Source organism: Diabrotica undecimpunctata, chromosome 3, assembly GCF_040954645.1.
Source record: "Diabrotica undecimpunctata isolate CICGRU chromosome 3, icDiaUnde3, whole genome shotgun sequence".
In the NCBI taxonomy this organism is placed as follows: domain Eukaryota; kingdom Metazoa; phylum Arthropoda; class Insecta; order Coleoptera; family Chrysomelidae; genus Diabrotica; species Diabrotica undecimpunctata.
Window position 1 is genome coordinate 52,980,336 of NC_092805.1, and position 14,399 is coordinate 52,994,734.

The 14,399-nt window shown below is 32.8% G+C and overlaps 1 protein-coding gene across 1 annotated transcript in view; it reads left to right on the top strand.

The window, feature by feature from the left end:
• The window catches only part of LOC140435597 (ATP-binding cassette sub-family C member 4-like), an 81,346-nt gene that overhangs the window by 35,927 nt on the left and 31,020 nt on the right, over positions 1-14,399 (top strand). Inside the window, exon 7 of the mRNA XM_072524341.1 lies at positions 5,793-6,172. Within this exon, the coding sequence (XP_072380442.1) occupies positions 5,793-6,172 (380 nt within the window). The remainder of the gene's footprint in view (positions 1-5,792; positions 6,173-14,399) is intronic.

Here is a 14,399-nt window from a genome sequence, read left to right on the forward strand (position 1 = left end):
AATGTAACGATCATATAAGCCGAATGACAACAAATAGAGTAGTAAAGACGGCAAGAAACGGTTCCCCAATAGGAAGACGATCAGTAGGAAGACCACGCAAACGATGAAATGACAACTTACTGGAGGCACATTGAAAAACAGACAGAGTCATGTCTATATAAAAAGAAGAAGAAGAAGAAGAAGACGTTTTGTTGTCTATTGTTCCATGTTTTAGATTTTTTTTGTGCCTTCATCTGTTTTTCATGCTCTCGAGCCTACTTCCTTTCTTATGTTTGTTTTCTTTATCATTTTGAAGTTTCTCACATTCTTCATGATACTCCACTCACTTATCAGATGTGACTACACTTGGTGTGTACTATTTTTTTAATTTTTTTCTTTGAGTCCGGTTCCTTTTGGTGAGGGAAGGAGAACATTGTAAAATACTGTTAAAGGAATCGGTTTTTGTGCAAAAAAAATATTACGTTTGACTTCTTCTCCTTTACTGGACGAAAACTGCTATCCATCGCAATATTGCTAGTAGTCGATTCGGAACTTGATTGCCTAAATAATTAGAATTAAACTATTTTGAAAATACATTATTTATCATATTTATAGTAGATACCAGGGGACATAAATTTGGAAGAGCATTATTATCAGGTTCTGGATATTCTCCCGCCAAGTTTGGATGATCTATTCCTACTTCTTTTGTAAAATTTGAAAACAAATACTGTACAGCGATTTGTCTTTAATATTATTTTCCCAATCAGGAAACTTCATTTTGTTGTTTTAAATTGGTCCAGGAGAACCACATTAATTTTTGATTCTAAATATTTAAGGAAAACTTCACAACTTCAGTGTTAATACTGTTAGTTTAAAACATATCGAGTTTTCTTAATACAATTTTACAGTAGTCCACATTATTTTTTGAAAACGGATACAGACGTGTGGCTTTAAATCCCGATAATATATTTGAGATCATTTTTGGATCTTCTATCAACTGAGCTACTATCATAGGTAAGAATGCTTTAGTAATCTCCTGAACGTTGTTCTCTATCTTGTGGTAGTTCGAATCACCCTGTAATATGTTAAAACACCGCAATATTTTCTCAATCCTTTTACGTCACTAATATTGATAATATAAACATTTTAAGTTGTTTATATAACTCAGACGCGTAATCCTTTGGTATTTCTTTGATCGTGATGCCGCTTAATATTGCGCGTCAAATAAATATCCACTTAGGTTGGTAAGAAAGTATTGCAGAAAAGAGAATTACATCACTCTACGATGAGTCGTTAAAGTGGTCAGTTCATTGTTTAGTCCGGATTTTTCTTTTTTAAATTCGTCATTGTTGTTCGTTATTCGTTTTTACCATGGAAACATATATTTTAAAGTGATTTACTCTCGGTGGAATTGCTGCCAAAGTAAGTCTGTTTCATTGTTTAGTCCGGATTTTCTTCTACTTCGTTATTGTGTTGTTCGTTGTTCGTTTTGGTTATGGAAAATGTGTGGATAGTAGCAATGTGGAGTGTAAGTTAAGTTTGGATTGAGATTTTGAAGGAGATAGATTTCGGCGTATGTAGTCTTCAAAAGCCAGCAAATTTTTTTGTGGAGAGGTGAATTTAAGTTAAAATGCAATGTGGCAGTTTTAGTTGAGTCAATCACCGATTTGTTGTGTTGTGCCTTATGTGGGAGATTTGTAAAGTAGCGTTACAACAATTTGAGAGATTCACATGGTTTTAAACAGGAGCGTTTAAGAGGCCGAGTTTTGAAGATTGCAGTTTTTTGTCAACCAGGATAATCCGAAGCCCAAATCCAGTGTCTAACTTCCAAAGAATTGTCCATTTGTGTTCTCTGGTCACTTCAGACCAATTTGCAGCTTAAGTGAGACACAGTTATGTTTATTTGCAGTTTTTTAGTCCAATTCTAATCCCAAAAATTATTGAAGGAAATACATCAGCCAGAGTGATATAAGGTACTTTTTGTTAAACATTTTTTTAGGTAAAAATAGACATTTTTCATTAAAATAAAAAAAATTGCTTGTTGTTAATCGTTACAAATAGTAACAATAAAATATGTAATGTTTCTCTCTAAATCAGCAGTTGTAGAATTATTTTTGTTAAAAATATTTTATCATTATAGTATTGGATTGAAAACGATGATTTCAGATATCTTTCTTAAGAAAATTCGTTAGTGAGCTTAACACGTGCTAGATACTACCATTTAAATATCAACAATGAAATAAACAGATCAGTTAGATAGGTTTCTATCACTGTTCCTACTTACTACGGAATTATTTGACGTTCTATCTGCTTCGTTCCGCTTCTTGGTTGATGGACGCCATGCTTATTATCCTACCAATCATAGTGAAATGGCCATAAGCGGGGTAGTGGCTGTAAGCGGAGCGTCTACCCTATATACAGAGTGTTCCAAAAAGGTATGTCATTAATTAAATCAGGCATTCCGAGGACAAAAATAAATTGATTGAATCCAACTTACCTTAGTACAAAAATATACACAAAAAAAGTTACAGCCCTTTGAAGTTACAAAATAAAAATTTTTTTTTTGCATTATCTCCTAAACTACTTGACATTTTGTAATAAAAATAAACACGTTACTTTCTTGTTCTAAAAGCATTTTTCATAAAAAAGAAACAACAAATTCTAAGCGCACAGAAAAATGTTAAGGGGGGTGTGCAGCCCTTAATCCCTCCAAACTTTTGACTACGTTCAAATCAAATGAATTTTGTGGCATTATTAGTTTAACACATTATTTTTAAAAATTTTTTGCCTCCTATCACTTTTTTCAAAAAACAGTTTTTATTAACCTTTAAAAAATTACGTGTAACTAAATAAATGGCTTAAATGAATTAACAAGTACAAAAAATGTCTATAACCTCTATAAATATGATATTACAATAAATGTTTTAAATGACCCCCATTTTCTTCAATACACATTCGGTATCGTTTTAATAAGGAAAACCGAATGCGCTAAAAAATCATATTTTTCTGACGAAATTGATTTGCAGCTTCAATTATTCTAACCCTCAATTGTTGTTCGTCCTCTATTGTTACAGAATACACTTTCTCTTTCATAAACCCCCAAAAGCAAAAGTCCATGGGGTTAAGACCTGGACTTTTGGGTGGCCAAGAAATAGTTGCGTCACGACCCCTTCCAATCCACCGACCAGGATACTGCCTGCAAAGGTATTCCCGGACTTCATTACTCTAATGTGGTGTAGCGCCATCTTGTAGAAACCACATATTTTGCATTATTCCAATATTCGCTTTTTCCAAATACTCTTGTAAATCGTTTTGGCAAGAACTGCAAATAATTATCACCATTTAAATTGCTGTCACCACAATTCCTGCCCAAACATTAACTTTGAAAGTCCTTTGATGATGAGTCGTTTTTTTGGTGTGAGGATTTTCGTCGGCACAAATGTGCTCATTATGATGGTTTGTTATTCCATTTCTACTGAAGGTAGCCTCGTCAGTAAACAAAATATTTCTAATAAAATTGACATTTCGAGTGTTTTCCATTAACAACCAATCGCAAAATCCAATCCTTTTAGGATAATCTTGAACCAATAACTCTTGAACCGTTGTTAAGTGATAGGGTTTAAGCAGCTAATCCTTCAAACGCCTTCAAACCGTTATGTGAAGAACATTTAGTTGAGCAGCTATTACCTTTGTACTTGTTTCAGGGACTTCTTCAATGATTTCCAAAATGTTTTGATCAGTCGCATCCATTATTGGACGACCACTATTGTCAGCAACTTGCGGTTAGAATGTACCTGTTTCCCGTAATCGACGATCAATGGTCAGAAATAATCGTCTATCGGCTGTATTTCGATTGGGGTATTTTACTGCATAACGCCTCGCTGCTGCTGCATTACATATTTCCTTTACATTCACCTACGATATTCCCGATAGTTTATTGAAATCATAATTATTTAATCTGATCCAACTTACCCAAAGTTCATATGCATATCTGCATATAAAAATTTTTAATATTAATCTTATTTTAAATTATTGACTATTATTGATGGAACTTTTTGTAATTATTGTATCCGTAGAAACTAATTGTAATTTTATGGTCAACTAGGAAAAAACTAGTTTTTCGAAAAAGTGATGAGGCAAAAAAGTTTTAAAAATAATGTGTTTAACTAATGATGTCACAAAATTCATTTAATTTAAACGTACTCAAAAATTTGGTGGGATTTAGGGCTGCACACCCCCCTTATAATTTTTCTGTGCCCTTAGATTTTGTTGTTTCTTTTTTATGAAAAATTCTTTCAGAACAAGAAAGTAACGTGTCTATTACAAACGTTTTATTACAAAATGTCAAGTAGTTTAGGAGATAATGCAAAAAAACAATTTTTATTTTGTAACTTCATAAGGCTGTAACTTTTTTTGTGTACACTTTTGTACTAAGGTAAGTTGGATTCAATCAATTTATTTTAGTCCCCGGAATGCGTGATTTAATTTATAACATACCTTTTTGAAACACCCTGTATTTACATATATACTTCCAAGTCAATGTTGTAATTGTGTTTTCTTATATTGATTTTCCACTAAACGGTTAAAATAAAAACAAAACTAATAGAATAAAAACTAATAAAACAAAACGCTACTATCAAATGGTTTCTTAGTATTTTGAAACTCGAGTCTATTTAGTAGAAACGGTCATCGTTTTCATTATTGTCGGCTTACTAGTCTGAATACAAATATTGTACCAAATTAGTTGTTGTTTTGGCTCGAAGAATTTTTCCACATTACTCACACGTTTTAGTGAAACTTACTAGATTATGTGTAAAGGTTTCTATAAAGCAGTGGACTATCGAACAAATATATACCCTAATAGAGGCCTTCCGGAAATATAATAGAAGTTTGTAGTATTAAAAGATTGGCAACTATAAAAATGGATTAAAGAAATTGCCAGTTGTTTGACACCAAATCGAACGAAATTAAATTAAAAATTAAAAACATTTTTTTTACAACAATTTTACAATATCAAAGTAAAAGAACGAATTATCTATTTATGTTATAAATAAGAAAAAAAAAGCAAAAAATCTGGTGCAGGACAGCATTTTACACTCGAGGGGTTTGGTTATACAATGAGTTTTATGCAGGATAGAAATAAACTCTTTCTCCCTGAAGTCTGTAGTCTGAAGGACTTCAGTACCGACCAGACAAGTACGAATAAAAAAATCTTTTTCTCTAAACATGTTGATTGGTTATTGAAGAAAAAACTGTATTTGGATTCTTAAAATAAGAGATTTGGATTTGTTTCAGTATCGCTTTTGTTTTTCAAGTGCAGAAAAATTAAAAAAAAAAAACATAAACTTAACTGTCCGTTTAGTGGAAATCCGCCATTAGATTTCTCATTCGTTTTTCTAAAGCATTTGACACATTATCAAACAAACTCTTCGATTCCGGAATTTTGGGATATTTCAGGAATTATTTTCCTTCAATAATTAACTAGCGCTATTCTATACTAATCATACTTAAATCCTCTTGACGTAATAAATCGAAGTGAGTTCTAGACAAACTTTTCATATTTAATCGTCCCTGACTACTGACTACCATATTTATCTGCTTCGGCTTTTATCTCCCACTTCTTACTCGAACTTGATACTCAGACATTATTTGTACTGATTTTACTGGTTTTCTAACAGACTCTTTAGGTCACCAAATTTGTAGTTGATATTTTGGACTTTCTCGTTAGTTTTTAGTATTTTTTTGTTTGGCTTGCTGTGTACTTTAAAAATATGATTTTGAATTTTGTTCAACTTTATAAAATTTTATTTTAGGATTCGACATTCAGCCAAAAATTTTACACATCAACTATTTCCTAGAAATGAGTACTTATCCCAAAATAAAACTTCAGCCAGCCGTACGATATATCACAAACTAATACAAGACTTCCTATTCGTATTAGACAAAAATCACACCAAATATATCACAGTGATTGAAACCGATACAAGCGGAGAAACCAAAATATTTGGAATTTATGAAAAGGATCTCTACATAACCTTGTATGCGGCATTTATAATTATCTGCATAATATTCACCGTTGTAAGGTCCCTTCTGTTTCATGCACTCTGTATGAAAGCATCAAGGGTATTGCATAGTAAAATGTTCGAGAAAGTGCTGTTTTCTCCAATGAAGTTTTTTGAAAATTACCCATCAGGTTAAGTATTAATTTTTAATTAAATGCAACTATATATATTTATTTTATTAATTAAGGCATTTTCTAAATCTTCGACACTATATTAAACTATACGAATATGATTTTGTATAATTTATAGGACGTTTAAAAACTTTTTATATATCTTTTATATATATATATATATATATATATATATATATATATATATATATATATATATATATATATATATATATTAAATTCTTTAGTTTGCAGTATAGGCTAATGTGTATAGGGTTATCCTAAAAATGAAACACAGTATTGAATATGCAACTTTTCTGTAGATTAGCTAATGTACGATAATTTTTCATTTCAAGATTAGTCACTCTATATAATACAAAATTAATAAAACATAAATCATATTAATCAATAGATGAAGTAAAAATTACCATAATTCATTTAATAATGAAAACAAATACAGCTAATATTATTTTTTAATACGTACAAAAACTATATCTGTATAATAATCTGTGAGGACATACATCTGTGATCTCTGAGGATTAATGCAAAGTTGAGATCCACATTAATGGTAGAGGTGTTTTTTAAATGCTTGTTCACTTCATTGATGTCAACTTGCACTAAATTTGGCAACAGCCTGGTATGCTAAGTGATATGAAATTACCGCTCGGTCAAGCTGTAAGCAAAATCACTCTTGTTTTTCAGGCATACTCGTATTTGTATACCTGTTGTAATACCTGTTGAATTTGTGGATCTCTGCCGATACAACCTTTGAAGTGATCGTATTGTGTCTTGGCCAAAAATTAATTATAACAAGCCGATCAAATAATGTTACCTAAAGTTAAACGTAAACTTCTATAATGTCTATTATTATTAAGTAATATTAGTGCTAACTTTGGAATTTTGTTTGTCATCCATATTGGTTTTTTTTGCCTCAACGTAATTGACCCTATATTTGACAGGTTTTATCAATAAAGTAGATTTGTGGTAGTAACGCCATATTTCATTTGTTCTAAAATTAATCACTCTGACTTTCTTACTCAGTTGGTAAAACACGCACCAAAACAGCAGTTGTAATGTGCATGCACATGGTGCAATAGCACCTGTTGTGTTTTGATGTGGTGAATACATTAAGGTGAGTGAAAATCAGTTTATTTTTCAAATGTGTTCTACAATGCTGCTACTGATGCAAGAAAGGTTTTGTTGCTTGATATAACAGTTGTAGAGTCTAAAAATCAATTTTTCATAAAAAATGCTGTAAAATTTTCAATATGTCAGCTATTTTTAGAGTATCCAATTTTAGGACATCACCTGGTAAAGTGCTATAAATTTGACATGTAGGTGTCAAATTAAGGGACACCTAACTATTAATATCAGACGTATGATTTCTGTATCATCTCACAGAAATTACTTATAGTTTTCCTTTTTTGATATATTTCATTACCAATTTTTTAAAAAACTAATCTGACACTTCAGTCAAATTTAAGATCAAGGGGTGTCAAAAATAGATACACGAAAGTTGCTATATGAAAAATTAAAATAATTTAGTATTATTTTTTTAATAAGTAAGGATAACCATTTTTAGATATGCCTCACAAGGGAAATATTTATAGAAAATATTCTAAGGAGGATCTGAGTAGAGCTATAGAAGCCTGTAAAAATGGAATGTCTTTTGTTTCAGCAGCTAAACAATTTAATGTGAGACGTATTACTTTGACGTATAAAGTGCCAGAAAAAATTTCCTATGAGATGCAAAAGTAGAGTGAGCACTTTATTATCTGAAGGCGAAGAAAGTCTATTAAAGGATTGGATAATAAGTGTTGCTAAAACCGATTTTTCCGTAACAAAAGATCCACTGTTGGTGGATTGTGAGAGAGTGTGGCTCTGCTTATGAAAAGGTCTAATAATTTTACAAATGGTAGGAGTAGTAGACATTGGTTTGCATGATTTTTGCAGCGACATCAGGAATTAAGTCAGCGAATAACCCAAAACCTAACAAGCTCTAGGTCTGCTGTCTCGGAAACAAATATCCGAAAGTGGTTTAAGGAAATAAATGAATATTTTGTTGCAAAACAACATTAAAATCACTTACCCCAGACAAATATTTAATGCTAATGAAACAGCCTTTTTCTTTTCACCAAAGGACAAAAAAAGTCTTACTTAACAAGAATCAAAAATAATAACACTTTTCTCCAATAAATTTTCGTGTTTTTTAGGCAATGCTGCAGATAAAGTAGCTCCGAAGTAGCTCCATCCTTATGATTATTATTAAAATTCCTACAACTTGGGTGGGCAATAGGACGCTCGGACTCTGGCTGGATGACAGCTGAGAGTTTCTTTGAATTCATATCCAATAATTTTTACAACTAGTTGTTAAAAAATAACGTCCCATTTCCAGTTGTTCTACTTGTTGATGATCGTAAGTCAAACTTAATCTACAATTTAAGTGCCTTTTGTTTCAAAAAGAATATACTGATAAGCTTTCTGCCAAACGCCACACACATTTTACATCCTATGGGTGTGGGCGTTGTTCATCCATTAAAAAGTGGGTGTCAAAATTAAGTTCATGCTTAGAGATTAGAAAATAAAACATTAAACCTTTAAAAAAGAAGATTTTACGCCATTTCTTAATAAAATTTTGCAGTAAGTCCTTGGTTCGGGACAAGAGCAAGTACAAGTATTTGACGTTAATGGTATCGATTTTTCCAAAATGTTGAGAAAATAAATTTCATCAACTCTGTCAAATGTACAAGATGCATACCCCTTGAAATCAAATAAAGTTAAAGATGATTTAATAGGTGCTTTAAAGTCATATAATCTTTTCTAGTCAAAAATTTACTAGATAACTTTCGAACTAAGGTGAAATTGGCTAAATGGAATGAAAAGGTAGAAGATACAAACTTATTTTTTCTTTGGAAAAACACTTTGGTACAAGAAAACAAATACCCTAAAGGGGAGGTCTCGAATGATATAATAATAGACATTGCACGTCATGTTGTGTCCGAGAATATATGTTGGGAAGACGTAGGTATTGACACAGAGAAACAAAATATTTTACATAACGGAGAAAACGCAGGAGTTATTAAGGAAATAGAAGAGGCAAGTGTAACAATATTAGATAAAGAAGATAATATTATTTTAGACCCTAGTAAGAAATGTGAAGAACAAACAGCGCACTATAAGACTATCACTAGTATAGATAGAGTGATAGAATGAAAAGATATAGTTTTAAAAAACAATTGCAAATATTTGGAGCAAACTGATAATGGGAATATAACCAAAATAATAGAAATAGTAGGAAACAAACAACAGAAGAAACGATTTTCAAGGCTGGGGGGAAATTAAATGTAGCGAGCAACTAAGTGATGAGACAACTAAAGTCAGAGAAATCAATTGGAAAGAAAAAGAAAAGGTAAAGTCAACTTTAAAAAATAGTGAGAAATGTAGCGCGCTAGCCAGCCATGAAATAACAGTTAATGGAGCTGAAACAATAGAGAAAGAAATCGTCGAAAATAATAATAAAGAAGTGATAGACAAAACAAACAAAAACAAGAACATGATTTTAAAGAAAAATAAGGATTCTTTAGTGATACCTTCACCTTTTAAATTTATTTTGTTTTGGCCAGATGGAAGTACAAACAAACAATCAGGAAGATCCATCAAAGAGAAAGTTCCAAGTATATGTTCATCAGATCAGTGGAAAATTATTATTTGAATATATTATTTGAAAAAAAAAACAAGAAGACTGAGAAAGAAAATGCAATTCTAGATGGAAAAAGACAGTGTGAGGAGAAAAACTTCAACTTCAGGAAAAAAAAGAAGAAAAAATCAGTAAAGAAACTTTGTAAACCTAGCGCAGTCGTATTTGTGAAGAAGGATATTTTTTTAAATAAAAAAAATATTAATGATAATTCAGTCTGTGTCGAAAAGAAAGAAACTGCTCAAAAATCTTAATTTAATGTGACCGACTACGTTATAGTTCGCTATAAGGGTGAAAAATTCCCGGAAAAGATCAAGAAAATTTCAAATTACAGTAGTTTTTTGTTATTGCTATAGTAACAAATGGACTAAATTATTAGAAGTGGTCATCAGAGCCTTTGGTATTCTACAGAACAAATTACAGAAATCGGAAAATATTGTAGTTATGTAAAATAAAAAGGCTGCTTTTCTCTACTTAGGTACCTACTTACCTGAATAGTAGATACCTATGTAGGTATAATTTTATTTTCAGTAAAAATGTTTATTTACTTATCATCATCATCAACCTATATGCGTCCACCGCTGGACATAGGTTTCTCTCAGCTCTTTCCATCTGTCTATCTTGTGAGGCTTGCATCCAGTTATTGCTAACACGCTTCAGGTCGTCAGTCCATCTAGTTGGTGGGCGTCCTCTGCTCCGTATTGCTTCTTGCCTTGGTCTCCACTCTAAAATACGTTTTGTCCATTGGTTGTTTGATAATCTGGCGACGTGTCCTGCCCAGTTCCATTTTAACGACGCGATTTTTTCGATAGCGTATGTTGTTTTTGTTCTACGACGTATTTCTTCGTTTGGGATTCGGTCCCTCGGAGAGACATCGAGAGCTCCATAGCCATCTGAGTCACCCGCATCTTATTAACTACCGTTTTTGTGAGTGTTAATGTTTCCGCTCCATCAGTGAGTACAGGTAACATACATTGGTCAAAGATTTTCCTTTTGAGGCATATGGGTAGATCCGATTTAATACATGGTTTAATTTACCAATCGCTGCCCAGGCTAATCCTATGTGACACAGCTCACATGTCTAGTTATCTCTGCCCAACCAAATTTCATGTCCTAGGTACTTATACGATGTAGTCTGCACCTTCTCTGCACCTCTGCACCTATCCCTTCCATTAACAGTAATATTTCGATTACCACCAGATTAATCATTATTTGTGTCTTGTTCATATTAATCTTCAGTCCGACCTCTAAGAAAGCGTGATATAATTTTTAAATATTATTATTGCATCATCCATACGATCGGTTATAAGGACGATGTCATCTGCAAATCTCAAATAACTGAGCTTCTCTTAATTTATGTTGATACCATGCTCGTTCAGTTGCACCTTCTTACTAGTATGTTCTAAAAGCTTCGTGAATATCTTTGGAGAGACTGTGTCTCCTTGCCGTATTCCTCGCTGTATACAGAATTTATTTGTTTCTTGTTCAGATAGTCTTACGCTAGCTGTGGCATTTTGGTAGATATATTTGATTATGTTAGTGTAGCGATTTTCTATTTGGCATTCTGTCAATGCTTTTAACATTTTTTGATGGCTTATGGTATCGAATGCTTTCTCGTAGTCGACAAATATCAGCGCCAATGGTTCGTTGCATTCTGCGGACTTCTCTATCAGGTTCTTTATCACTAGTAAGTGGTCGTTAGTGCTGTATCCCGATCTAAATCTAGCTTGTTCTCTAGGCTGATAGAAGTCAAATTTAGAGTCCAGTCTTTTTTTGATAATTTTTGTGAAAGAAAAGTTTATATATGTGTGAAAACAAACTGACAGGACGGTAGTTTTTTAAACTTGTTATGTCTCCTTGCTTGTGTAATAAAGTACTGACTGCATTATTTCATTGAGAAGGAGTTTTTCCTCGGTAGATGCATTCGGTAAAAAGCTTGGCCAAAGCCTGTATAATATTATGTCCACCTAGTTTGATCGCTTCAATCAGTAGTCCGTCATCGCCAGGGGATTTGTTATTTTTCAATTCTAAAAGTGCCGTTTTGATTTCGTATGGAGTTATTTCTGGCATTAATTCTGATCCCTGGTTTGTGATTTTGGGCAGGAGCTGATCTTGCTTTTCGTCGGTGCTCTTATACATTTCGCGATAAAAGGATTCGACAACCTCAAGGATTTTGTTTTTATCAGTAGTAATGTTTCCATCTTTGTTTTTTATTTTGTACATATTTTTGTTGCCTATGTTCTTCGTATTTCGCCTCAAAACTTTTAAACTTTGGTTTCCTTGAATTATTTTAGGTATTTTTCTTGTATTGTTTTCTCTTACGCCTTTTCGGATTGACTGATGGATATCTTTATTTAATTTCTTCATTGTTGTGTAGTTGGAGCCGTATTTTTCCGTCAGCTGACTTCTTTTACCTAGTAGCTCTTTGGTATTTTGGCTTAGTTTTTCTTTATGGATCAGAATGGTCGAGCAGCACTCCATTTCCATTTCTTTTAGAGCCTTCATTATGCCATCATTTGCTTGATCTACATCTTCTATTTCGTCTTGAATTTCTTGTATATGTCTGGTTAGTGTATTTTCAAACAGGTCGTTGTTTTCTGGGAGAAACCTTTTTTTTCTCTTGTTTTTAGGATCATCTTTGTTTTTTCCAATTTGACATTTAATAGTATCTTAGCTCGGATTAATCTGTGGTCGCTTCCTATTTAAAATTTTGTTAAGTACTTCGATGCCTTTGATTATTTCTTTTCTGTTTGTTATGGTATAAACTATTTCATTGTTGATACTGCCATCTGGGCTAATCCGTGTCCATTTACGCTGAGGCTTTTTATCGAAAAACGAGTTCATCATGAAAAAATTTTCCTGGTGTAAGAAGTTCATTAATCTTTGCCCTCGTACTTTTCTTTCGCCATAGCCATACTTATCTATTGCTACTTCTACATCATCTTTTTTTGCAAACCCCATTTTTGCATTAAAATCGCCCATAATTATTATGTTATATGCTGGTGTAGCATTTAACGTTGTTTCTAGGTCCTCATAAAATTTTTCAATGTCTTCGTCCGAGTTGGTAGTCGTTGGAGTATGTGTCTGGATTACCTTAAGGTTATATCTTGCATTTACTTTAAAGATGAGATATACAATCCTGGGGCTTATGCTGATAATTTCAACTATATTTTGTGTGTGTTTTCTATGTATAATGAATCCTACTCCACCATTTGAAGTGTCTTCTTCACCTCTTAAATGAAATACGTGTCCTTATTTAAGAGTAATTTGGGCTTCTTCTCTTCGTCTTATTTCACTGAGGCCGATGATGTCCCATTTCATGTATTTCTGCTTTTCCTCCAGATCCATCATTTTCTGGTCTGATATAAGAGTTCTAACGTTGTATGAAGTAATATGCATTTGTCGCTCCTTGTAGTAGTCTGATTTTTTTCGGTGATTGGTGCGTGTTGGTGATTTGGTTTGGAAGTGGGGGGAGGAAAGGGTGAAGATGAGAATGCTTTGGGTTTGGAAATGGTTTCCTCGGGGATGGGAGGCTGGGAAAATCCATGAGCTCGCGTGGGCAGGTGTACTATTCCTGAAGTAGATCTATCCCCTGCGGGATAGCAGAGAAGTATCCACCCGCTACCCCTTATTAACTTATCACCTGACACAATTAGTATTATCAATCTTATATTCCCTAAGTAACTAACATAAGTAAGTACTGAGACTTCTGAAAATTAATTTTGAAAACTGTAAATGTAAGTAAAGTATAGATACAAGTTAATGTCAATTTTTGGGTCGCTGTCAAAATTGCTTACAATTTCATGTCAAACTTATGAACAAAATTCAAATTTTGCTGTAAAATTTAAGGTCACTATTATAAACTACTTTTAAACGATTTTATGTCTTAAGGTGTTAAATATGGGGTCAATTACCTTACTTACACTAAAGTTTTTTTAACATGTCTGTTCTTTGAACTCTTTTTTAACTTTTACAAAACTAACTTAGCTCTGTTTTTTAAACTCAAACTAAACGTTTTAATCTATATGGTTCATAAATTAAGCTATTTTCACTTCCATCATATTGCTGCGTATCTTTTGTAAGCAAACCATGTGAACATTTTTTTGTATCTATGTTAGATGATGAGCGAACAGAATATTCCGTACTCAAGCTGCCATTAGACGTTCATAGAAAACCAAATGCAATGTGTAACATTACAAAAGAAGTGAAATGGTTGCAGTGAGGCAAATAAGTTCGGTTATTATCTGGGAGAAATGTACTATGACTCATAAACATTTACTCCAAGCATTACATAGAAGTATGCAAGGTATAAATGGCAACGTCAAACTATTCCGTGGTGCTGTCTTACTACTGTTTGGTGACTTCCGACTTCTTCTTCTTAATGTGCCGTTCATTTCTGCGTAGGCGTCCATCGTACATCGTCTTGTCAAGTGAGATGTTAAATAGTCAGGATTAAATAATTCTGTTTTTAGAAGCATTGCGAAGCATTTCATAGCTGTGGATTCCTGTCCATTGTCGAATATTGCGCAGCCATGACATTTTTTTACGTCC